The sequence below is a fragment of the Girardinichthys multiradiatus genome, chromosome 7 (genome assembly GCF_021462225.1).
Source record: "Girardinichthys multiradiatus isolate DD_20200921_A chromosome 7, DD_fGirMul_XY1, whole genome shotgun sequence".
Lineage (NCBI taxonomy): Eukaryota > Metazoa > Chordata > Actinopteri > Cyprinodontiformes > Goodeidae > Girardinichthys > Girardinichthys multiradiatus.
In genome coordinates, this window is record NC_061800.1 from 17,353,485 (window position 1) to 17,378,514 (window position 25,030).

The following is a 25,030-nucleotide window of genomic DNA, read 5'->3' on the forward strand; positions in this document are numbered from 1 at the left end:
CTAGATAATTCTAATGTTCTCTGGCTGTGTGTTTAGGGTCTTTGCCCTACTGTAAAATGAACAGCTGACCCAGTATCACGTTTTTGAATTCTTATAATATGATAATAGCCTTTTTCTTCCTACTTCTCCATCTTGTTAGGCATATGGCTCTGTTGTACTTATTCAATTTCAGATGATGTATTAAAATGTGTTCTGCAAGATGTTCAAAGCTTAGTATATTCATAACTAGTCTGGTGTGTTTCTTGTCCTCATGATGCTTTGTTCACTATTCTTTTCTAACAAACCTCCTGAAGGCACTAGGTTTGTGTTTAGGGTTATCGGAAAAAAATGGGCTGAATACAAATGTACGCCACACTTTACAGATAATGTGTCATTTTTCTTCCACTTATGACATAAGTCAAGTCAAGTTTATTTATATAGCGCTTTTCAGCAACAAGGCACTCAAAGCGCGTAAGATTCAAATAAAATACGGTTGGGGGTCTGTGGTTGTAACATGAAAAAATGTAAAAAGGTTCAATAGTTACAAATACTTTGGGAAAACACGGTACATTTTTACTGTGTGTTTGGAATGAGCTAGTTTGTATGCTCTTTAGTCTAAGGATGGGCCTTTTAAGCCAACATATTCTATAAATCTTAACTGCTATTATATTTGAAATCAGACTTATTGTAACTTCAAACAAAACCGAGGAAGCTACAACATGTCAGTTTGTGAATAATTCAAACAGCTTCTGATTTATTCTCCATTGTTGCTCTGTCAATGATCATCAGATGTACCTCTCCCATATTGTTTCCTTTGTCTGTCTGTAGGTCTGCAGTAAATGCAGAGTGATTGATAACCTGGCAACTCACTGGGGGGCTGAGAAGTCCAGTTAATGTTACACCTTTTTTTTTTTTTACTTCTTCTTCTTAAGGCTGAGGTTATTGATTCTCTGGAACTTTCCCTTTCCACTTAACTCTGATCTTCACCCCCCTGGATTGCTATCATTTAAACTCACACATTCACACAGCCTGTCAAGGTTAAGGTAACTTTTTCTCTTGTGTTGAGGCAGATGGCGGCTCCTGAAAATGACTAAATCGACTGAGAAAAAATGGGGGGGGACTCTCGGTCAAGTTATCATTCAAGATGGTGAGAAGGGACAGCAAGGTGGTATAGAGAGTTACCTTAATTACCTAATGCAAATTTAATTGTCAGTATCTGGAGCTATGAAATAAATTATATTTGACTGATTAGTAACAGGTTTCTATATGGAAGAAATGGCTCACCACCCAGGGTGACATTGTGTCATGGAATGTCTTGAGCACTGTGAGAAAAAGAAACAAACTAAAAGAAAATATGGTTGTGTATTCCACCTAGAATAACCTTTCTGTTGTTTATTTGATGACCCAATTTAACGCAAATACATTCACCAACAATTATTGCTCTCCAAACAGTCCTTTGCAATATGAATATTGCACACACTGTCATATTTGCGATATATTTTGCAGCCCTATTTTGTATTCATTTGTGAGAACTAATGTCTGTTTGCCTGTCCCTCTGTCCTTCCTGGTCTGATCAGTTCTGAGCAACTGCAACAATACACGTAGTTTACCTCTGGGATATGGCAGTATTCATGCAAGAACCATCACTTTAAAGTTTTTCAATAAAACCTTTCTGTCCAGACTGATGTTAACCAAATCAATAAACAATAATATGTTGAATTGAGGCAACTCAAAGGTCTACACTAGAACTAGGATATGGAGAGAGAAGTGAAAAAGTACAGCAGATATAAAAGGGTGGTGACAGATGGATTATCATGGTTTATTAAGGTCTGTATTCCAGCCAGAGACATGAGTCAGCCTCTTCTTGTTAGGGCCACAAAAGAGATTCCTTTTTACTTGAACCCGTTAAAGATTTTACACCTCCATTTCCTCAGCCAAAAGTGCTTTAGAGTTACAACACACCACGATGTTAAAAGATTTCTAAATTAAGACGTAAAGTTGCAGTTCGACATAAGTTCAATCAGAGTTTTCAAAAATAGAAAAGGATGAAGAAAAGGAAAACAAACTCTTGTTTATTTGTTTTAAAAGAATGGCATTGCAGAGACTGAAGCGATAACTCAAGTGAAACAGTCTGTAATCCCAATCAGTTTCTTCTTAATCTCAGTAAACAGGAGAGAGAAAACTGTCACAGGGGTAGGTGCCAGAACATGGCCCAGTCTGCTGGTGGCAGTTCCTGTGTGAGGACTGCTGTACTGTGCCAGCAATGAGCACATGTGCTACACTCATCTCGTGTACCTTGGCAGCCTGTGCAGAGACAGAACATGAGGAAACAGTCAATCTGCCTATGTGCTGTTTAACATTTCCAGCCAATGAAAATGTCCCAGGTGTAATGCTTGTATTCCCAGCCATCTTGTGGAAATGCTCTATATGAGAGCAGATCATTTAGTGAAACAGAGTGTAAAAAAATAATAGTTTAACTCTTGAAAGTATTTGAGTAGTTTCTTAAGAAATTTTCTTATGATAACAAATCAAATTGGTATTTCTGTTCATCATTTTGTTTCATCACAGACTTTGTCTCAACAACATGCTGCGTCCTAAAGCAGTACTTTTAAGTTCCCTTTCAGTTGATTCGCTCAGTACAACACGAGTATGGGATATCAAGCCCTGCGTGTCCTGGCTGAGGCCACCTCTAATCATGCCTCCTAGTCAAATGATGCGATGACAGGTGACAGGCCCCACTTGCACTATATACCTGTCTGTCATCGGCGTAATTATTCAGTTCTTATGCTCTTCACCTTGCTAAGAACACCTCTTTGAGTCAGGCTAGCTAGCTGCTGCCGGTTAGCTCTGTGTTTCTTTTCGAAACGCTACTTGGAATTAGTTCAACTGCTTTTGTTGGAGTTAGTCACTGCTGCCTGCTGGTAAGCGTGTCTGCCCACGAAGCACTAATTTCAAGCAGTTTGGTCTTGCTTGTGTGGCACAAAGCCACAAAAGCCAGCTTAAAGTCCAGCTTATTAGCCAAAGGCCTCCCCCCTGCTGTGGTGGCAATAATCCAGAATGTGAAAGCATCCTCCACTAGAGGCTTATACGCTTACAAATGGCGTGCTTTTGACCAGTGGTGTGAGGACAAGCATATTGTTCCATTTCGTTGCTCAATAGTAGAAGTTTTAACGCTTTTGCAGGAACTGCTGGATAAAGGTCTTTCCTTTTCCACAATTAAGGTCTCCTTGGCCACCACTTCTGGCTGCCATATTGGTTTTAATGGAGTCACACCAGGTGCTCATCCTCTGGCTGTACGCTTCTTAAAGGGGGTTAGTAGACTCAGACCTGTGATTAAACCCAGTTTTCCTTCCTGGGATCTCACATTGGTACACAAAGCTCTTTGTGACCCTCCATTTGAACCTTTGGAGTTAGTAGATATAAAGTTCCTTTCATATAAGGTTGCTCTGCTTCTTGCTCTGACAAAAGCAAAGTGGGTTGGAGACCTCCATGCTTTGTCTGTAAATCCCACCTGCATATACTTTTCACCTGATGGTTCCTGGTGTCCTTGCAACCTAATGCAGCTTATCTAAGGTTATACCTTCGGACTACAGACTCCATGACTACGAAGCTGTCTAGTTTTTGTCCACCTCCTTTTGCATCTGAGGAACAACTGAGGTTACACTTCCTGTGCCCTTTACGTGCACTGTGCAGTTACATTGACCGTACACAGGCTGTGAGGTTGTGTGATCAACTGTTTGTGTGTATTGCTAACCCAGCAAGGGGAAAAGCTCTGTCCATATACTCTCCCACTGGATTGTGGAGGCTATTTCTCTAGCTTACAGCAGCAAGGGTCTCCTATTGCCCCGTGGTGTGAGGGCTCCCTCCACCAGGGGCGTAGCAACCGCCTGGGCCCTATTTAGAGGGGTGCCCATGAGTGACATTTTTGCTGCAGCCAGCTGGTCTTCGTCGCACACATTTGTGAGTTTTATTGTTTGGATGTGACAGCCCCTTCTGAGCTCACTCTATTCTTTCTAGTGGGTCTGAAGTGCTGCACTACTATGCTGTGTATGACCCAGGTTTGATAGCTGTTCTGCAGGGTGTTGATATATGTCCCATACTCATGTGTTGTGTTAATCGACTGTAAAGGGAACGTAGTGTTATGCATATAACTACGGTTCCCTGAAGAACAGTAACGAATTACAACACATGGCTGCCCTGCCACTATCAGCTAACAATTAGCCAGTAGCAGTATTCTCACAGTAATTAAAAATCAGTTGCGTCTTGTGTAACCAATGCCACCTCACAGCTTAAAACGGCTTTAAATTGGTGAGAGCTGCCTCAATGCTTTTGTAACCTAGTGTTGTGGACTAACCTGACGAGAAGTTGAATCTCTCCATTCAACAGGACAACTCAACAACTACTTCTCTTCTTAAGAAATTAATATTGCTCTCAAACATCAGAGTGTTGCTTTTTTTGTAATGCAAGCACAGTTAAAAACGGGGCTTATCAGCATCCTTCAGCTTTTCCTGTTTTTCAGCCTTAGAGGCAAAACGCTTTTGCCTTTGCCTTGTTGCTGGATGTAAGTACAACGGGCTTAAATCAAAGGCAACCGGACTTTTGCGCAATTTTTCTGAATACGCGGTAGAAAATGACTGACTGACTGACTGACTGACTGACGTTTCGACGCCTATCCAGGAGACATTGTTTCTGGATAGGTTTCGAAAGGTATTCAGAAAAACTGAGCGAAACTCTGGTTGCCTTTGGGTCTGTTTGCTTTGTTCTGCTGTCCAGATACTCTTTTTACTTCAGTAGTTTATCATAAGAGGCTCATAGCCTTAGTCAACACAAGCCCTTATCAGTCTGGGTCAGGCTGATGTTTTGGGATCACCTCGCTGCAGGTATTCACACCCCCTTTTAACACAAGCATCCTTAAAAAATGTCAATCAACATATCAAATGTGCAGTGGAAAATTATCTTCTGCTTTGTCCTTGTCCATTGGGTGGACCAGAATGGTCATTGACATCTTGGCCCTGAGAGGAATGGAAGTGTCATCTGCTTGGTTTGGGAAATTAGGGGGCTTTGCTATCGGAATGATGCGGAGAGTGTTATCTAGTGAAGTGCACAATATATTTAGCTTGGGTTGGAAAAAATGAAAAACTGCTGAAAAGATCAGAAGGTTTTTATCAGCAGTGCTTGAAAGGAAGACTGTATAACTAGTATAAGATTTAAGAAATGCTCATTGCTTTCCAGTGAGCTCAACAGCTTGTTTTTGCAGTGATTCCCTAGACCTTACAGAGCATGCTGGCAAAGTCACAACCTTCAGCAAACCAAGCATTTCATACAGAGAGTCATAGACATTCTGTTTTCCGTCAGCCCCTGTCTCATGCTCATTCTCTTTACTTTCTCTCTCTCTCTTGCACACATCTCCATTGAGCTAATATATCCATGGGGTTGATATTCTGGATGGTGGAAATGTCAAAAGGCTTTGTTACGTCCAATCTCATTGAGGAAACCTGACCTGTGTGTGTGGAAAGTGGGCTTGTGTGTTTCTTTAAAAAACAGCAATCCCCACAACTTTAGTCTGCAACCAACACAATAATGTGATGGGCAAAATAACCATAATGGTAACCAAGAATAGCAATAATATTTTTTGTCTTACCTTTTTTTTATAGTGCAGGACAGAAAAGGGAGATTTTTCTTTTAAATGGCCAACCAACTTGAGTAATTTAGCCATGTTCAAAAATCTTTCCAATAAATGCATTTAACAATTTCTTTAACATCACTTATTTTTTAGGGCAGTAAACACAATTGCAGATCGGACTTTCCAGACCCGAAGGTGTTTGTACTGTACACACCCATTCAATAAATTTGAATATTATTGAAAAGTTCATTTAGTTCAGTAACTCATTTCACTAATGAAAGGCGTTATATAGATTAATTGCACACAGATTGACATTTCAAGCCTTTATTTCTGTTAATTATGATGATTTTCTGCTTACACTTAATGATATTTAAGATTAGAATATTAAAACAACACTTTGATACGGAAATGTGGGCTACATGAAACATATGCTTAAAACCTGCAAAAGGCTGGTATTTCAAAAAGATACTTTCAATCTGACGAGCCTCATCTGAACACATAATCTAATTTATTGAATGTGACTGAAAGTGTATTTATGTGTAGGAGGAAACATGGCTGAGATTCCGCTTTCCTACAATGCTGCAAACACTCTTTATCTGCACTGAAGTTTTCCTCTTGCTTTTTCACTTTATTCCATCTAAAATGGACCTTTTTTTAGAATGAGTGATTCTACCCACTCACAAGCTATTCATTTTGCCCCTACAGGTCCTTCTCAAAATATTAGCATATTGTGATAAAGTTCATTAATTTCCATAATGTAATGATGAAAATTTAACATTCATATATTTTAGATTCATTGCACACTAACTGAAATATTTAAGGTCTTTTATTGTCTTAATACGGATGATTTTGGCATACAGCTCATGAAAACTTTAGGTTAAGGATTTAACCCCGGTTCTCTGAAACATGAGTGAGGTATCTCACTATGGGACACGCCTCCAGCGCCTGTCCCCAGAAGGTCTATTACATTACGCCAGTCTTGACTGGCAGGCGGAAGTGACGTCCTCTCCCATGGGAGGACTTCTTCCCAGTATAAAAGCCGACGTCACGTAGGTGATCTTCAGTTTAATGAGCACACCTCTTCCTCGCTCCCTGCAAGGAGGGTGATCTGGTGAGATACCTCACTCATGTTTCAGAGAACCGGGGTTAAATCCTTAACCTAAAGTTCTCTTTCAACATTCGTTTCGGTATCTCACTATGGGATATTTCTGCTCCCGTATTGCCAGATAAGCTCACTCGAAGACCAAAAGATTGCATCTTGCATTCATGGCAATGTGGAACCCACACCCAGAACCGTGTGAGCCAGTGTGGGCCTGGTGACATCCAGTTTATAGAACCTAGTGAAGGTGTGAGGGGTCGCCCAGTTGGCAGCCTCACATATTTCCTCCACTGGTATACCCTGGAACAGTGCCCAGGATGATGCCACACCACGAGTGGAATGAGCCCGCAGACCTGCAGGGGGTGCAAGGCCTCTGCTCTCATAAGCCATAATAATAGCCCCCACTACCCAATGCGAAAGACGTTGCTTTGTGAGAGGCTTTCCTTTATGTGGTGAAGACCATGACACAAACAGCTGCTCTGATTTACGAAAATCTGCTGTTTTTTTCACATATAACCGCAGAGCTCGTACTGGGCAGAGCGTATGCAGTCGTTCATGCTCCTGAGAGGAGAATGGTGGTGGGTAGAAAGCCATTAATTCAAGGGCACGGCATGGCAGAGCCGTGGCAACCTTAGGTATAAAGGCAGGATTAGGTTTCAGTAAAACCCTTGACTCACCCAGAAACTGCATGCAGGACGGGTTAACTGAGAGCGCTTGAATGTCACTCACACACTTAGCAGAAACCAGAGCAATCAATAAGGCCGTTTTAAAGGAAAGCACTTTGAGCTCAACCTGCTGCAACGGTTCGAATGGTGCACGTGACAACGCATCGAGTACCATAGGTAAATCCCATGAAGGAGTGAGGCTCCTCGACACTGGACGGAGCCGTCGTGCACCTTTCATGAATTGACACAACACTGTTTTGTCACCAAAGCCAACGTGACAGGCTGAAATAGCAGCCAGGTACACCTTCACAGTGGAAAAAGCCAAGCCTTTATCCAACAGTGCCTGCAGTAAAGTTAAAACGTCCGACACAGGGCTTTGCATTACGCTCACCATAGGTTTTGCGCACCAACCCACGAATGCCTGCCATTTACCCTCATACACGTTACGCGTGGAAACGGCCCTTGTATTTTGAATTGTGTCAATAACGCTCTGGGGAAGCCCACTGGCAGCCAGATTTAACCCCTCACAGGCCAGGCCCATAGGGCCATGCGCTCTGGATGCGGATTAAATATTTCTCCGCGTGCCTGCGTCAGGAGATCTCTGCGGAGGGGAAGTCGCCATGGCTCGCTGTGTAGCATCTGAAAAATCTCCGCTAGCCAAGTTTCCCTGGCCAGCGGGGAGCTATCAGAATGAGTGAGTGTTTTCCCTCTCGCACCCTGGCGAGAGTAGGAATGATCAGTTCCAGCGGGGGAAAGGCGTACAGTAGGGCCGGCGGCCATTTGTGCGCTAGAGCATCCAGCCCAAGCGGAGCTTGTTGCTCTGTCAGTGAGAAAAACATCGGACACTGAGCATTTTCCCCTGATGCGAAGAGGTCGACCTCCGCTCGGCCGTACCTCTTCCATATCTGGGTCATCACCTCGCTGTGGAGTTTCCACTCTTTGTAGCGGGGATTGCCCCTTGACAGCAGATCCGCGCCTCTGTTCATTACCCCTGGCACGTGAGTCGCTCTTAGCGACAGCAAGTGTGAGCTGGTCCAGATTATCAGTCTGTATGCCAGCTCGTGTAAATGACGTGAGCGCAGACCCCCCTGTCTGTTGATGTAAGCAACCACTGTTGTGTTGTCCGTTCTGACCAAAACATGGTGCCCTTTGATAAAGGGCAGAAAGTGTCTCAGTGCCAGCATCACGGCCAGGAGTTCCAGACAATTTATGTGAGCTGTCTGTGTTTGTGTACTCCAAACGCCGTTTACCATCATCCCCTTGTGAGTGGCTTCCCAGCCTGTCAGCGAGGCATCTGTAGTAATTACCTTCCTCGTCAGGATGGTTCCCATGGTAACGCCGGTGTTGAGAAAACCGGGACGCTTCCACGGGCTCAGCGCGCGTGCACATATGAGAGAAACCAGGACGCTGCGGTGAGCATGGCGTGTGGGGCTCAAGCTGAGTGACGCCACCCACCTTTGAAACGGGCGCATGTGTAGACGGCCGAGTGTGATGACCGCCAGCGCAGACGCCATCAGACCGAGCGGTCTGAGGCATAACCTGAATTTCACCTGTGTGCCTCTGCGAAAGAGTGCCAGACAAGCCTGAAAGGCTTTTACACGTTCCGCTGAGAGGCGCGGTCTGAACTCGACTGAATTCAGGGACAGGCCAATGAAGGTGATTGTTTGTGCTGGGGTTAAAATGCTCTTTTCCCAATTTATTGTGAATCCCAGGGCTGTCAGATGTAAAGTAAGCATCTCGGCATGCGTCCTGAGCTCCTCTAAAGACTGAGCTGCAATCAGCCAATCGTCTATATACGTCGCCAGACGCATCCCCCTTTCCCTCAGAGGCGCGATGGCTGCCTCGGTGCATTTCACGAACACACGTGGGCTCAGTGAGAGGCCAAAAGGAAGTACCAGGTACTTGTATATCTCTCCCTGAAACGCAAATCTGAGGTATTTTCTGTGAGGGGGGTATATAGGGATATGGAAATATGCGTCTTTCAAGTCTATGGAGACAAACCAGTCTTTATCAGAGCTGCGTGTGTTAGCATCCTGAACGAATACCGTCTCAGATATGTGTTCAGAGCCCGCAGATCCAAAATCGGTCGCAGACCCCCGCCCCTTTTCGGCACGAGAAAGTATCTGGAGTAAAACCCGTCTCTGCTTTGCTCCTGCGGTACCAGCTGGACAGCTCTTTTGTGCTGCAGGGAAATTATTTCCTGTTGCAGGACGCGAGCGGACTCTCCCCGGGCGTATGACTGTACTATGCCCTTGAAACGGGGTGGGGCTGTCACAAATTGGAGCCTGTATCCCTTGGATACAGTCTTTATCACCCAATCTGACGCTCCACACGCTCGCCACAGCTGAGTGTTGTTTGCCAGTGGACCTAAAGGTGCTTCCGTGTAAACACTGCGCAACACCGGCTGAGGGATCTGCTGTTCCGCTACAACTGCCAGCTGCGCTCGTCCCAGGTCTGCTTCTTCCACAGAAAAAACAGCCTGCTGTGTTAGAGGTAGGGTGAGAGCTCCCCCTTGAGGCCTCATGTGCAGCTGCACGGCCATGTCCTGTCCTTGTGTTATTTTTAACATATTTTTCACGTTTTTTTGTTGTGGCTGCGCCCTCGGCTCCAGGCCTGGATGCGTGCCAGAAAACAACTTTATTGAACATGTTGTGAAGGGGGAAGGTCGTGTTTTTAGACACTGGCATGTGTTTGTGCACTGGTGTGTGCTTTCTGGCCACAGCTGCGGCTCCACTGAGCTCTCGGTGGCTTTGATCCTCCTCCGCTTCGATCGGCTCTGAACGATGAGCTCCAACGTCGGCTCTGCAGGCCGTTTGAGTTGCCTTGAACGTGGCGTTCTGAACTCGAACTGGGACAGGACGTGTCCTGGTAGGGGGGGTGCGGGTGTCTGGCAGATCCTGCTCTCCCACCCCGAAGACGGCTCCCTAGGTAGCGCGCCTCTTTTTCTTTGCGCTCACAGTAGCGGAAGGGGTCGCTTGATTCTCCGGCGTCGTCGGGGGAGCGAATGGCTTCCTTCCCCAAGCACCTTTGAGCTCGGTTTGTTTCCCACGGTCCGCTGACTGCGGCTGAGGCTGGCGTTTGGGGATGCGATAGGCCGGTCGAGCCGCCGCTTGAGCGAACGGCACACGGGGTGCTGGAGGGGGAGGAGGCTGCGCTTTCCTGGGCAGACACAGCTTTAGCGCTTCACCTTCCCTCTTCTTTTCCTCACAGCGTTTTTGCATGGCTGCCACAGTGGGTCCGAATAAGCTCTTCGGGTCCACGGGGGTGTCGAGGAGCTGGTTCTTTTCCCTCTGAGACAGGCTAGAGAGGTTCAGCCATCTAGCTCTCTCCTGAGTGACCATCAGGGCCATGGCTCTCCCGGATGCTTGGACAGCACTTCTGTGGAGACGCAGGCATAGGTCTGTCACCACGCACAACTCGTCCCACAAATCGGCCATCGGTGTGCCAGTCATCTGCTCCTGTAATTCCGCTTGGTAAGCGAGGAGAAGAGACGAAGCGTTTAAGGCTTTAACAGATGCAGCCACCGCCTTGTAGCTTTTCTCATTCAGAGTGGACTGAAAAGAGTCAGCTTTGAAGGGAAGGGTGGGTCCTGCCGCTGTCATGGCTGACTTTTGCGATGGGTGCAGGTGAGATGCCAGCAGAGGTTCTACGGGAGGCAGATGTGAAAAACCGCCGGTCTCCATGCCCGTCCAGTCCAGCGCCGACCCTCCCAGGGCGGGGTTCTTGGCGGTGAGAGGATTGCTCCACGACCGGGTCGCTTCCTCGAGGCACTCGGGAAAGACCGGCAACAGCTGTCTGCCGGAGGATTTGGCTCTCGGAAGCCGCTTCCCCTCATATCGAGATGTGGTAGTTTCGGTGAGGGTTTCCGGCCACTCGATGCCCAGCTTCTTTGCTGCCCTTCTGCAGACATCATGCAGGTCCGTTGCCGTCGGGTTTGGGGAACCGCAGCGGCTGGTGTCATCCGTCACCGAGGGCTTTGCAACCGACTGGATGGCATAAGGCCCGCAGTCCAGCTCGTCGTCGTCAGACCCGAGACTGATGGACTCCATTTCAGATTTGGACTCGGCATTAGCAAGAGTACTGAAACCTGGAAGTGCAGCCTCGTCTTCCTCTGGGTCAGTCAGTGGCGCGACAGCGTCGAGCTGATCACCCCAACTGGCTCCAGCCAAAGTGGGCTTTCTCTCATCAGTACCAGGAAGCTCCGGTGGCGGGGGATTGGCTACCCCCATCATAGGATCAACCTCCGACAGGCTAGCTTGGCGTGCTAGCCTGCGCCGACGAGACTTAAGGGAGAGCCGTGCACAGTGCTCGCATCTCGCCGGTGACGCCAACGCGTCCTGGGCATGTTGCAGCCCCAGACACAAAGCGCAGACAGAGTGGATATCTGCCCCAGCTATGAGATTGCCACATGTGCAGGTTCTAGATGGTGGCTTGACTCTGTTCATGGTGAGAACGAGTGCAAGTTACACAACTTCTTCCTGGGAGGAAGTCCTCCCATGGGAGCAGACGTCACTTCCGCCTGCCAGTCAAGACTGGCGTAATGTAATAGAGCTTCTGGGGGACAGGCGCTGGAGGCGTGTCCCATAGTGAGATACCGAAACGAATGTAGAAAGAGAACCCAAAATTCCTATCTCAAAAAATTAGCATATCCTTAAAAGGGTCTCTAAACGAGCTATGAACCTAATCATCTGAATCAACGAGTTAACTCTAAACACCTGCAAAAGATTCCTGAGGCCTTTAAAACTCCCAGCCTGGTTCATCACTCAAAACCCCAATCATGGGTAAGACTGCCGACCTGACTGCTGTCCAGAAGGCCACTATTGACACCCTCAAGCAAGAGGGTAAGACACAGAAATAAATTTCTGAACGAATAGGCTGTTCCCAGCGTGCTGTATCAAGGCACCTCAATGGGAAGTCTGTGGGAAGGAAAAAGTGTGGCAGAAAACGCTGCACAACGAGAAGAGGTGACCGGAACCTGAGGAAGATTGTGGAGAAGGGCCGATTCCAGACCTTGGGGGACCTGCGGAAGCAGTGGACTGAGTCTGGAGTAGAAACATCCAGAGCCACCGTGCACAGGCATGTACAGGAAATGGGCTACAGGTGCCGCATTCCCCAGGTCAAGCCACTTTTGAACCAGAAAAAGCAGCAGAAGCGCCTGACCTGGGCTACAGAGAAGCAGCACTGGACTGTTGCTCAGTGGTCCAAAGTACTTTTTTCGGATGAAAGCAAATTCTGCATGTCATTCGGAAATCAAGGTGCCAGAGTCTGGAGGAAGACTGGGGAGAAGGAAATGCCAAAATGCCAGAAGAGATGAAGATTTCATTTTTCAGCATGACCTGGCACCTGCTCACAGTGCCAAAACCACTGGTAAATGGTTTACTGACCATGGTATCACTGTGCTCAATTGGCCTGCCAACTCTCCTGACCTGAACCCCATAGAGAATCTGTGGGATATTGTGAAGAGAACGTTGAGAGACTCAAGACCCAACACTCTGGATGAGCTAAAGGCCGCTATCGAAGCAACCTGGGCCTCCATAAGACCTCAGCAGTGCCACAGGCTGATTGCCTCCATGCCACGCCGCATTGAAGCAGTCATTTCTGCAAAAGGATTCCCGACCAAGTATTGAGTGCATAACTGTACATGATTATTTGAAGGTTGACGTTTTTTGTATTAAAAACACTTTTCTTTTATTGGTCGGATGAAATATGCTAATTTTGTGAGATAGGAATTTTGGGTTTTCATGAGCTGTTTGCCAAAATCATCCGTATTAAGACAATAAAAGACCTGAAATATTTCAGTTAGTGTGTAATGCATCTAAAATATATGAATGTTAAATTTTCATCATTACATTATGGAAAATAATGAAGTTTTTCACAATATGCTAATATTTTGAGAAGGACCTGTATATGCACAGATTGAAGGTTGTGAGCACATCTGTCCTTTTCCAACTTATAAAAAAATAGTATTTGTCCTTCAGTGGATTACAATGTGCTTTCACTGTTTGATGCCATATGATTGTCTACTGGCATTTTCAAAGTGAAAGGAATATATTCATTGCTTCCTTCCTTTCTTCTTTTGAGCTGCCTGAACATAAACTGATTCTGTTTCTGGGATCTGGGATTCTCAGAATACATACTGTAAGAGTCATGATAGCTTTGAAATTCACGTAATTTAGCTGCTCAACTATCTACATGTTTGCATACAGTTTCAGTCACTGGCTGACACATCCAAAAATAGACCCCTGTACCTGCTACCTCTTTTATACCATCGTTCCATCATATGTATTTCAAGGTGTTTTGTTTTATAGCCTCATGTTATGTTGTACAGTGCATTACAAATGTATTACAGCCTTACACATCACTACAAAGTAGTCAAAGTAGTGGATAATTGAAAAGAGGAAGGGAAAAGGACACATGGGTGAGGTAGGTGGTGGGGCGGCTGTATTGGATACCTGCAGACCTAGAAATAGATGGCTGTCCACCTTAATTTACAGGCAGGCAAATAGAGCATTAATCAGACAAGTAAATGGTAGATGGCCTGTACTTTTACAGCACTTTATTAAGTCCCCAGAGACCCCAAAGCGTTAAACATTACATTTCTTCATCCACCCATTCATACACACATTCACACACTGACAGTGGTGAGCTACCATGGTCATGATTATCAGGTACTACAAGTAGCCTAGAGGCCCATGGTAACTCTGGAGAAGCTATAGATAGATTCACATCTCTGGTCAAAACTGAACATATTTAGCACCTTTCTGGTCATACCAACCACTCAGTAAGCTTTTACACTAGTTCCATTTTTCCCAGCTGCACTTACAAACATGCACATATTCGTAAACTGATACGGAGATCAGTAGACAACCTGGGGTTAAGTTCCTTAAAAGTGTAAGGCAACTGAAAGCTGGAGTCAAAGCCACAGCTTTCCTATTCCGCTGATTTTGTCTACCCACCTTTTTCAGTCAAAGTTGTCCAAGGTGGCAGACTCTGTTGAGAGCAAAACTATAAGTTGCGCACTCAGCTAATGTAGCATACAGTGCTGTGCAAACATTTTAGGCTGGTGTGAAAAAATGCTGTAAACAAAGAATGCTTTTAAAAATGGATGTGTTAATCATTCATTTTCATCAATCAACAAAATTCAGTGAATAAACAAAAGAGAAATCCAAATCAAATGAATATTTGTTGTGACCAGCATTTGCCTTCAAAACAGCATCAATTCTTCTAGGTGGACTTGAACACAGTTTTTGAAGGAACTCAGCTGGTAGGTTGTTCCAAACATCTTAGAGAACTAACCACAGATCTCCTGTGGATGGAGGCTTTCTCACATCCTTCTGTCTCTTTATGTAATCCCAGACAAACTCCATGATGTTGAGATCAGGGCTCTGTGGGGGCCATACCATCACTCCCAGTAAGTCTTGTTCTTCTTTACGCTGGAGACAGTTCTTAATGACTTTGGCTGTACAGGTCCTTCTCAAAATATTAGCATATTGTGATAAAGTTAATTATTTTCCATAATGTAATGATGAAAATTTAACACTCATATATTTTAGATTCATTGCACTCTAACTGAAATATTTCAGGTCTTTTATTGTCTTAATACGGATGATTGTGGCATACAGCTCATGAAAACCCAAAATTCCTATCTCACAAAATTAGCATATTTCATCCGACCAATAAAAGAAAAGTGTTTTTAATACAAAAAACGTCAACCTTCAAATAATCATGTTCAGTTATGCACTCAATACTTGGTCGGGAATCCTTTGGCAGAAATGACTGCTTCAATGCGGCGTGGCATGGAGGCAATCAGCCACTGCTGAGGTCTTATGCAGGCCCAGGATGCTTCGATAGCGGCCTTTAGCTCATCCAGAGTGTTGGGTCTTGAGTCTCTCAACGTTCTCTTCACAATATCCCACAGATTCTCTATGGGGTTCAGGTCAGGAGAGTTGGCAGGCCAATTGAGCACAGTGATACCATGGTCAGTAAACCATTTACCAGTGGTTTTGGCACTGTGAGCAGGTGCCACGTCGTGCTGAAAAATGAAATCTTCATCTCCATAAAGCTTTTCAGCAGATGGAAGCATGAAGTGCTCCAAAATCTCCTGATAGCTAGCTGCATTGACCCTGCCCTTGATAAAACACAGTGGACCGACACCAGCAGCTGACACGGCACCCCAGACCATCACTGACTGTGGGTACTTGACACTGGACTTCTGGCATTTTGGCATTTCCTTCTCCCCAGTCTTCCTCCAGACTCTGGCACCTTGATTTCCGAATGACTTGCAGAATTTGCTTTCATCCGAAAAAAGTACTTTGGACCACTGAGCAACAGTCCAGTGCTGCTTCTCTGTAGCCCAGGTCTGGGGAATGCGGCACCTGTAGCCCATTTCCTGCACACGCCTGTGCACGGTGGCTCTGGATGTTTCTACTCCAGACTCAGTCCACTGCTTCCGCAGGTCCCACAAGGTCTGGAATCGGCTCTTCTCCACAATCTTCCTCAGGGTCCGGTCACCTCTTCTCGTTGTGCAACGTTTTCTGCCACACTTTTTCCTTCCCACAGACTTCCCACTGAGGTGCCTTGATACAGCACTCTGGGAACAGCCTATTCGTTCAGAAATTTCTTTCTGTGTCTTGCCCTCTTGCTTGAGGGTGTCAATAGTGGCCTTCTGGACAGCAGTCAGGTCGGCAGTCTTACCCATGATTGGGGTTTTGAGTGATGAACCAGGCTGGGAGTTTTAAAGGCCTCAGGAATCTTTTGCAGGTGTTTAGAGTTAACTCGTTGATTCAGATGATTAGGTTCATAGCTCGTTTAGAGACCCTTTTAATGATATGCTAATTTTGTGAGATAGGAATTTTGGGTTTTCATGAGCTGTATGTCAAAATCATCCGTATTAAGACAATAAAAGACCTGAAATATTTCAGTTAGTGTGCAATGAATCTAAAATATATGAATGTTAAATTTTCATCATGACATTATGGAAAATAATGAACTTTATCACAATATGCTAATTTTTTGAGAAGGACCTGTATGTTTGGATTCGCTCACTTAGCATTTTGTAAATTGATAAAAATAAACAATAATTTATATTTCTGAAAGCATTCTTTGTTTATAGCATTTTTTCACACCTGCCTAAAACTTTTGCACAGTACTGTATATGGAAAAAGGAGCTAGAAGAAAGCTACTGTTAAAAGAAAGCCATAAGAAATTTATTGCAGATTGCCACAAACCTTGTAGGGGACACAGCAAACATGGGGAAGAAGGTGCTCTGGTCAGTTGAAAATAAAAAATAAACATTTTATGTGTGTTGGAAAACTAATGCTGCACTTCATCCTGAACACACCATTTCCATTGTTAAACATGGTGGTCACAGCATTACAGTGATGAAATTCTTGACTTCAACAGCGAATGGGAAGCTGGTCAGCGTTGATACAAAGATCAATGGAGCTAACTACAGGGCAATTTTGGAAGAAAACTTGTTAGAAGCTGTCAAACACGTAAGACTGGGGTGGAAATTTACTTCAAGCAAGACAGTGACCCTAAATATACATCCAGGGCCACAATATACTGCTTTTTAATGGTAATTGTGCATGGTGTAGTTCTGATAATATTACATTTCAGGTTTTATGTGATTTATTTAGAAACAAATACAAAGCGAACCTTGTGGAAAAAAGCTAATAAACATGGTCACATTTGAGTTAAGGAAAAATATAAGCTTGATTTGTGTCTTGTACGTGTTGTGTAGTTATTTAATACTGAACTAATATTCTGGACATTGCCAAAAAGTCAAGAACATCGAACATTTAGAATCTGCTCACCTAAATGCTCAACACATTTTATGCAATTGTTTTAGTGATACTTGTGGTATATCAGGATAGCTTAGCATCATGTGCATTTGAAATCTGCACAATGCTTTTGTGAGCCCAATAAACAAAGCATTTTCACACACTGATTGCATGTTGCAGCTAAGCACTGCTTTGTTTCCACAGCAAATGATGAGGTCCTCCTTGTTCCATATGTTCATCCTCAGTATGGTCGCTGTGGATGTCATCGTTGCCGCCAGCAACTATTATAAAGGCGAGAATTACCGGAGACACTATGATGAGTTCTACCTAGCAGAGGTAAGAACCTGTTTTCTGCTTGTTAACCTTAATTTCTTAAAGCTACTTTAAAAATTTGTGCATACTGTTTCTAATTGTGAAAAGGCAAGCCTTTTTGTTGAATTGGAATCTATGTCAACAGATGTAAAATGTTCTTCCATATATTATAAAAAAAAAAAACATATATATATATATATCTATATATATACATATATATAGATATATATATGTATATATATATCTATATATATATATGTAAATATGTATGTATATTACATGGGTTTATTTTACTGTAAGGTCTGCTATCGTAACTCATTGTTATTAAGGGTTAAGAAGACATACATTTAAGGTGAAAGAACAAAGTTCATACAAAAAAAATATGGGTACTGAACATCATGTTTTCCATAAGACATTTTTCCTAAGATTTCATTAAAATATTCTGTCCAATTTAAATATCCTGAGTTCTTCCTCCATTTATTTAGGTTACACTTTCAGCTATCAGGCTTCTCCTGGCTTTTTTAAGTCTTTCAGTTTTTCCTGGGACTTTATTTACTGATTTGTAGTCCATTACAAGTCCTGTTTTCAGAGAGGTTTGTGAAGACAAACAAGCAAACAATGAAACATATGTTTAATACCTGCTTTAAAGGCTGTTAACCAATAACCTTTAAATTAATCAGCCAGAAAAAGGCTCCTAAACCAAGGATTTAGCAAATAACCTATTATGATTTGGATCTTAAGGCACTGTTTCACCAGCAGTTTGTTCACGTTTCATTATCTGAATCTGTTAGTATTTTGGCACTAACAGATCAACCCCAGCAATCTATTTGTTTAAAATATGGCATTTAATAGATGTGTAACTTAAGGATAACGTATCCCTCATGGCATAGGTCAGGTCTTTGATGGATTTATTTCAATTTGTAAAGAAACATGGCTTTCATCTGCTATACTAGATATTTTTCAGGCCCCACTTTATTGTTTTTCCTCCACTGGTCCACTTATCTCAATTTTCAAGCTTACACTGCACAATGTAAAGCCTTGGCCAGACGCAAGGACAGGACTGAAAATCAGTGAAAAGGCAGCCAAGTCTAACAAAAATCTTTTATAGACCTGCAGAAAGTTTTATAGTACCATTTTTCAAATCTTTGGAAGAAAAGGATGCGGGGTTTTGGGCTTGTTTAAAGGTTTTGCGCAGTTGTGCAGAACTCTTGCATGTAGGCATTGAGGTAAAAAAAAAAAAATAGAATCACAACATCAATTTTGAGTATTGTTGCTGAAAGCAGTTTATCAACACATCAGAACATGTTTAACTGTGAAATAACATTAATAACTCAAAAAATGTAATTCATGAATACATTGTAATTCAGAATTTATTATATATTGATGCCAAGAGTAATTTCTCCTTTCTTCGTTTCTTCCCTGGCAGGTTGCTTTTACCGTGCTGTTCGACCTTGAAGCTCTGCTGAAGATTTGGTGTCTCGGCTTCACTGGCTACATCAGCTCCTCCTTACATAAGTTTGAATCTATTCTGGTGGTGGGCACCACATTGCACATCTACCCTGATCTGTATCACTCTCAGTTCACCTACTTTCAGGTATAAACCCTCAAATACATGCGTACACATTTGTGTAGTAGTGCGTTTGTGCAAACACACAAATGCACTACTACACAAATGAATGTTAATGGTTTTGAAAATGCAAATCTGAATCATCTTAAGGAGCAATTGTGGTTTTCATTTCTCACAGTTTATAGTTGGTTAAGTCAGAGTCACACATAGAAGTAACACCAAAGTGATGTATTACATCAAAGGCATCACTGTCTGACTGAACCACAACTCTGAGCCTACTTCCTAGTAAGATACAGTTCTGTAAAAAAAATTTTTTTTTCCATACATACAGTATTTCCTCTTTTTCAGCTTTTTTGTCACATTTAATATTTCTGATCTTCATACTAATTTTAATGTCAGGCAAAGATAACTCGAGTAAATACAAAAAGCAGTTTTTAAATAATAAAAAAAACTACCAAACCAACCTAATTCTGTATTAAATCATGAATTATTTGTGACACATTTTTTGGTTCGGTTTCACTAGTCACAACAAACCCCTATCACTACCTGACCTGTTGAATCAAGAAATCACTGAACGTATGACGTAGGCTAAAAGATCTCCAAACGCAACGCATCATGCCACGATCTAATGAAAAACCAATAAGAAACAAAGTCATTGACGAGCGTTAAATTGGTTTCCCGGCCATTTCTAAAGTATTGGGACTCCATTGTCCACAAATGGAGCAAAAAAAGAACATTAGTGAACCTTCCCAGGAATGGTCAGCCTAAAATTTTAATTCCTTTAATTCTTTTTGGAGACTCGCTGTGTTCTTTTGTTTTTGAGAGTATGTGTTTGAAAAGTTCAGAAGAGTTCATAAACAGCCACAATATTTAGGACTGATTGCAAGATTAGCAACATAAAAATAGTTTGTGGTAAGAGTTGGCTATCTGTATATTATAGATTTGCTCATTTTGAAACAGAACGTCAAATAACTGTCCTGCCAAGAATTTAAACTGAACATTTATGCACATAAAAATAAATTAGTTTTTAATGATTTTACAGAATTTGTTTTGTTTGTTTTGCCAATATTTTAATTATACAACATGTTTGATTGTTTAAATAGTTTTTTGATGACACAAAATCATTTTTCATTCTATAAACCCTCCCCTGGCATATGTTCACATTCAAAGAAACGTAATCAAACTCATCCAACTCCAATTAATCTGCAGTCTATGCCTCCTTCTCGCCACAGTGACAGCAAACATTTTTGCATCTGAGTTAGTACCTGACTTTCAAACGTGTTAAATCTAGACGCAAAAACAGCACCCACATTCCATTTCAGGTTTGATAAATTGCATTGCGGGCGGGAAGGGATTACATTTGCATATTGCCCTCCCATAAATTTGCCCGTTTGTTTCATTATCATATGTTTTGCATATTAGTTTGCGCCAGCTGTTCCACTGATTTTACCCACTAAATCCGATTTGCACCTTGTTTGTAGATCAGCTTTGCGGATGCAAACAGGTTTGCACACAAATCTTTTGACCAGATGATGAGGCCCCAAGAGCGCGTCAACTGCTCTTAAGAATATTTTAGGTAATGTTATAGGTTCTATTGTGACCTCCATGAGGTGCCATGCATGCACTCTAGCAATATCATGGTGTAAACACATTCAGGGCAAAATGACCCCAAAGTTTCCCTTTATGTGGATGTTTTTTGTTTTTTTGTTGTTTTTTTTTTTCAATCCATTTGACAGATTGTCATTCCATCACAGGAAAAACAGAGACACACAGGACAAACAACCATGTACTTCAAAGACTATTTAGAGAGATCAGTTAACCTAACTTCTGCAACAAGAAAAACAGAAGTTATTATTGGTACCAGTAACGTGGTGTCCGATATCTCAGAGAATATTCTTGCAATCACAGAAAAGCGCCCGTCTCTAGATAACCTTATCATACACTGTGGAGCCATGGAGGACGAGGCCAAGAAAAAATCAGAAGGATTGAAGGAGGATTTCACTCGTCTTCTGAATATTGTTGGAGGTCTCGATATCAAGGTGTTTCTCAGCGGACCCTTTGCACCGATTTTCTTTAGAGATGAAATTTTTATGAGACTTCTGATGATTAATAAATGGTTGAAAAAAACATGTGCTACTACATCTGTGAACTTCATCAACAACTTTAATAATTTTGGGGAAAAAAGACAACTCTTCAAGCAAGATAGTTTCTGTTTGAACAAGCCAGGAGCCAGACGTCTCACATCTAATCTCTTCTATTCAGTAAATAATCCGCCAGCAGCTTCAACCTTTAGCAGAGAACATGGAGTATCAACAACAATGATAACGCTGCTTCCAGCAGAGACAACCGGCCAGTTGGCTGAGAAAGAGAGGTCATCACAAAAGGTCTCCCTTCTGAAATTCACAGGAGAAGTGGGCACCTGTTAAACCCCCCCCCCCCAAACCCAGACCGACCCCCCGTTAAACCCCCCCTCACCCCAGACCCCGACCCAGACCGCACAAAACTCTCCCAGCTCCCTACTGAGCCCGCTTTTTGCTTTACTGGATTCTGATAACATGAAAGGAGCTCTTAATATCGGTACCCAAATGGCTCTGACATCTTCACCAATCAACGCCCCCCGTGGCCGAGGCCCTGCTACTAATCCAAGATCTGCTGCAGACCTCCACCACCTCCTAATCTATCTCCTCCTAATCAGGACCTTCAAATCACTTCTCTGTGATACAGTCTGGGCCCCAGTGGTAACTCTATCAGAAATGAGCATGTCCAGGAAAAACTTGGGCCCCTATTAGGAGATAGTTGTAAAATCTCTGTGCTTATACGTGACAGAATGAACAAAACCAAAAGGATAAGAGACAGTAATAAACAATCAAAAAAAGCCATAAACTGTCAGGTACAACCAGCAACTAAGTCATATAAACTGGCTTTACTGAACATTAGATTTCTGTCAGGAAAATCATTTTTAATCAATGACTTCATTACTTACCACAATCTTGATGTTATGTTTTTAACAGAAATATGGTTGCATGAATTTAATGAAGCTCCGATTCTGATAGAGGCGACGCCTCCGAACTAGAAGGAGTGGCCACTTTGTTTAAAGATTTACTAAAGTGTAAAAAAGTATTTCTGGGCAAATTTGACTCTTTTTAATATTTGGCTCTCCAGGTAAAGAGTCCGGTCCGAACCATGTTCTTGAATATTTACAGGCCTCCTAAGTCCAAAACAAACTTTTTCAGTGATTTTAATGAGCTTTTATCTGTGATATGTGTTGATTATGACTGTTTAATTATTGTGGGAGACTTGAATATTCACATGGACAATCCTGGAGACAGAAGTACAATAGATCTATGTGACACTCTTAGAAATGTTGGTATGACTCAACAGAAAACGCACAAACAGGGACATATTTTGGACTTGATCGTCACTAAGGGTCTAAACATTTCCAAGGTGTCTGTAACTGATGTTGCCCTATCTGACCACTTTTCTGTTATTTTTGAAAGCATCATCTGCAATGGCTCAGTAAGAAAACGCATCTTTAAGGACAATGCTGCTGAAACCTTTAACCAGATTTACTCTTCTACCTCCACTTTGCCCTGTAACACTGTAGATGATCTGGTAGATAACTTTCATTCTAAAATCTCGGACATCATTGATTCAATTGCTCCAATTAAAGTGAAAGTTGTTCCTGGGAAGAAAATGTGTCCGTGGAGAAGTGCTCCACCAGTCAGAAGTGGAAAAAAAGGAGTGTCGAAAAGCTGAACGCAGGTGGCGAAAGACTGGACTCCAGGTTCATTATATTATCTATAAAGAGAGACTATACAGATATAACCTACAACTGAAAAATGCAAGGGAATCTTTCTTTTCTGAGATCATCAGCAAAAACATTAACAATGCTCGTGCATTATTTGCTACGGTCGACAGGTTAACAAACCCTCCTGTAACTGTAGCATCTGAACTGCACTCTACCAGGGCCTGCAATAAATTTGCTAACTTCTTCACTGAAAAAGATTGAAGTGAGAGGTCTCACTAGCCTTTGCTTAGGGATAAAGTCCTACTTGCCAAGTAGTTGTTTTATAAAAACGCTAAATTCTTTACTGAAAAAGCCCAAAAGACCAGAGGGGCAGTCAGCACATCCACATCAACTCCAGTACCAATGTTGTCTCCAACTAGAACTGATTTTGACAAAATTTCCCAATTTCACCAAATAAACTGCAAAATCTTAGAAGAAATCGTACACCAACTAAGCTCTTCTTCCTGCTGTCTCGATGTTTTACCCACAGATTTCCTTAAGAAAGCTTTGCCCATAATAACATCTGATTTAACACAAATAATAAACACGTCCCTTTTGTCAGGTGTTTTCCCCCAGGCCCCGAAAACAGCAATTATCAAACCTCTATTGAAAAAGAGCAACTTGGACAAGCTGCTTCTACAGAACTACAGGCCTATATCAAACCTCCCCTTCATCAGTAAGATTATTGAAAAAGCTGTGTTTCAACAGTTAAACAACTTCCTAACAACGACCAACCGCTTCGTTGTCTTCCAGTCAGGCTTCCGTGCTCACCACAGTACAGAGACTGCCTTTGTCAAGGTGTTCAATGACATCCGTATAAATGAAGTGGAAGAACCACAGTGCTGGTATTATTGGACCTTAGTGCAGCATTCGACACTGTTGATCACTCCATTTTATTAGAGCGCCTGGAAAACTGGGTCGGCCTTTCTGGTACAGCACTCAATTGGTTTAAATCCTACTTGAAGGACAGGGACTTTTTTGTGTCAGTAGGTAACTTTACATCAGAGTGCACAAAAATCACGTGGTGTTCCCCAAGGATCCATCTTAGGGCCCCTCCTATTCAATATCTACATGCTCCCCCTTAATCAGATTTTAATAAACGACAACGTAAGTTATAACTATGCAGACGACACACAGCTATACGTTAAGATATCACCAGGTGACTATGAACCCATTCAAGCGCTGGGTAAATGCTTCGAAGAAATCAACGCATGGATGGGCCTAAATTTTCTTCAGCTGAATCAAAACAAAACTGAAGTAATAATCTTTGGACCAAAGGAAGAGCGTTTAAAAGTTAGCACACAGCTTCAGTTAATACAGCTAGAAACCACCAGTCAGGCTCGAAACCTGGGTGTGGTGATGGACTCAGACCTGAACCTTCAGAGGCACATAAAGGTAGTAATTAGGTCGGCCTTCTATCACCTAAAGAACATCTCCAGGATTAAAGGACTAATGTATCAGCAGGACCTTGAAAAACTAATTCATGCGTTCATCTTTAGTAAAATTGATTACTGCAACGGTGTCTTCACAGGTCTGCCTAAAAAGTTGATCAGACAGCTGCAGTTGATCCAGAACGCTGCTGCTCGCGTCCTCACTAGAACTAAGAAAGTGGAGTACATCACCCCGGTTCTAAAGTCCCTACACTGGCTCCCTGTAGCTCAGAGGATAGACTTTAAAATGCTTCTGTTGGTCTATAAATCACTGAATGGCTTAGCACCAAAATACATTACAGACTTGTTGTCAGTGTATCAACCACCCAGACCTCTCAGGTCTTCTGGCTCAAATCTACTCTGCATACCCAGAACCAGAACCAAACATGGAGAAGCAGCTTTTAGTTCTTATGCTCCACTAATCTGGAATAAACTCCCAGAAAACTGTAAAAGCGCCGAAACCCTAAGTTGCTTTAAATCAAGTTAAAAAACTTATTTGTTTAGAGTGGCCTTTGAATGTGTTATCTAAACATTATTAGTTAGGTTTTCAGTCCAATTTTCCTTTCATTTTCTTATCCATCATTCTGTTCTCTTTTTTTTTTAATTACCTCTATTGTTTGATTTTCTGTATCATTGTAATGTTTTTCCTTATGTACAGCGCTTTGAGTGCCTTGTTGCTGAAAAGTGCTTTATAAATAAACTTGACTTGACTAACATGCATATATATTTTGGACTGTGGGAAGAAGACGCATTACCAGGAGAGAACCTACACATGCATAGGGGGGG

At 42.7% G+C, this 25,030-nt stretch overlaps 1 protein-coding gene across 10 annotated transcripts in view; it reads left to right on the forward strand.

Moving 5' to 3' along the window:
• The window catches only part of nalcn (sodium leak channel, non-selective), a 142,879-nt gene that overhangs the window by 49,610 nt on the left and 68,239 nt on the right, over window positions 1-25,030 (forward strand). For all 10 annotated transcript variants that reach the window (XR_007038960.1, XM_047370207.1, XM_047370203.1 and 7 more), the window contains 2 exons: window positions 17,353-17,484; window positions 18,887-19,054. Coding sequence is in view for 9 of the 10 variants with exons in the window: in XM_047370207.1 (XP_047226163.1) it covers window positions 17,353-17,484; window positions 18,887-19,054 (300 nt within the window). In the remaining variant the exon portion in view is untranslated. The remainder of the gene's footprint in view (window positions 1-17,352; window positions 17,485-18,886; window positions 19,055-25,030) is intronic.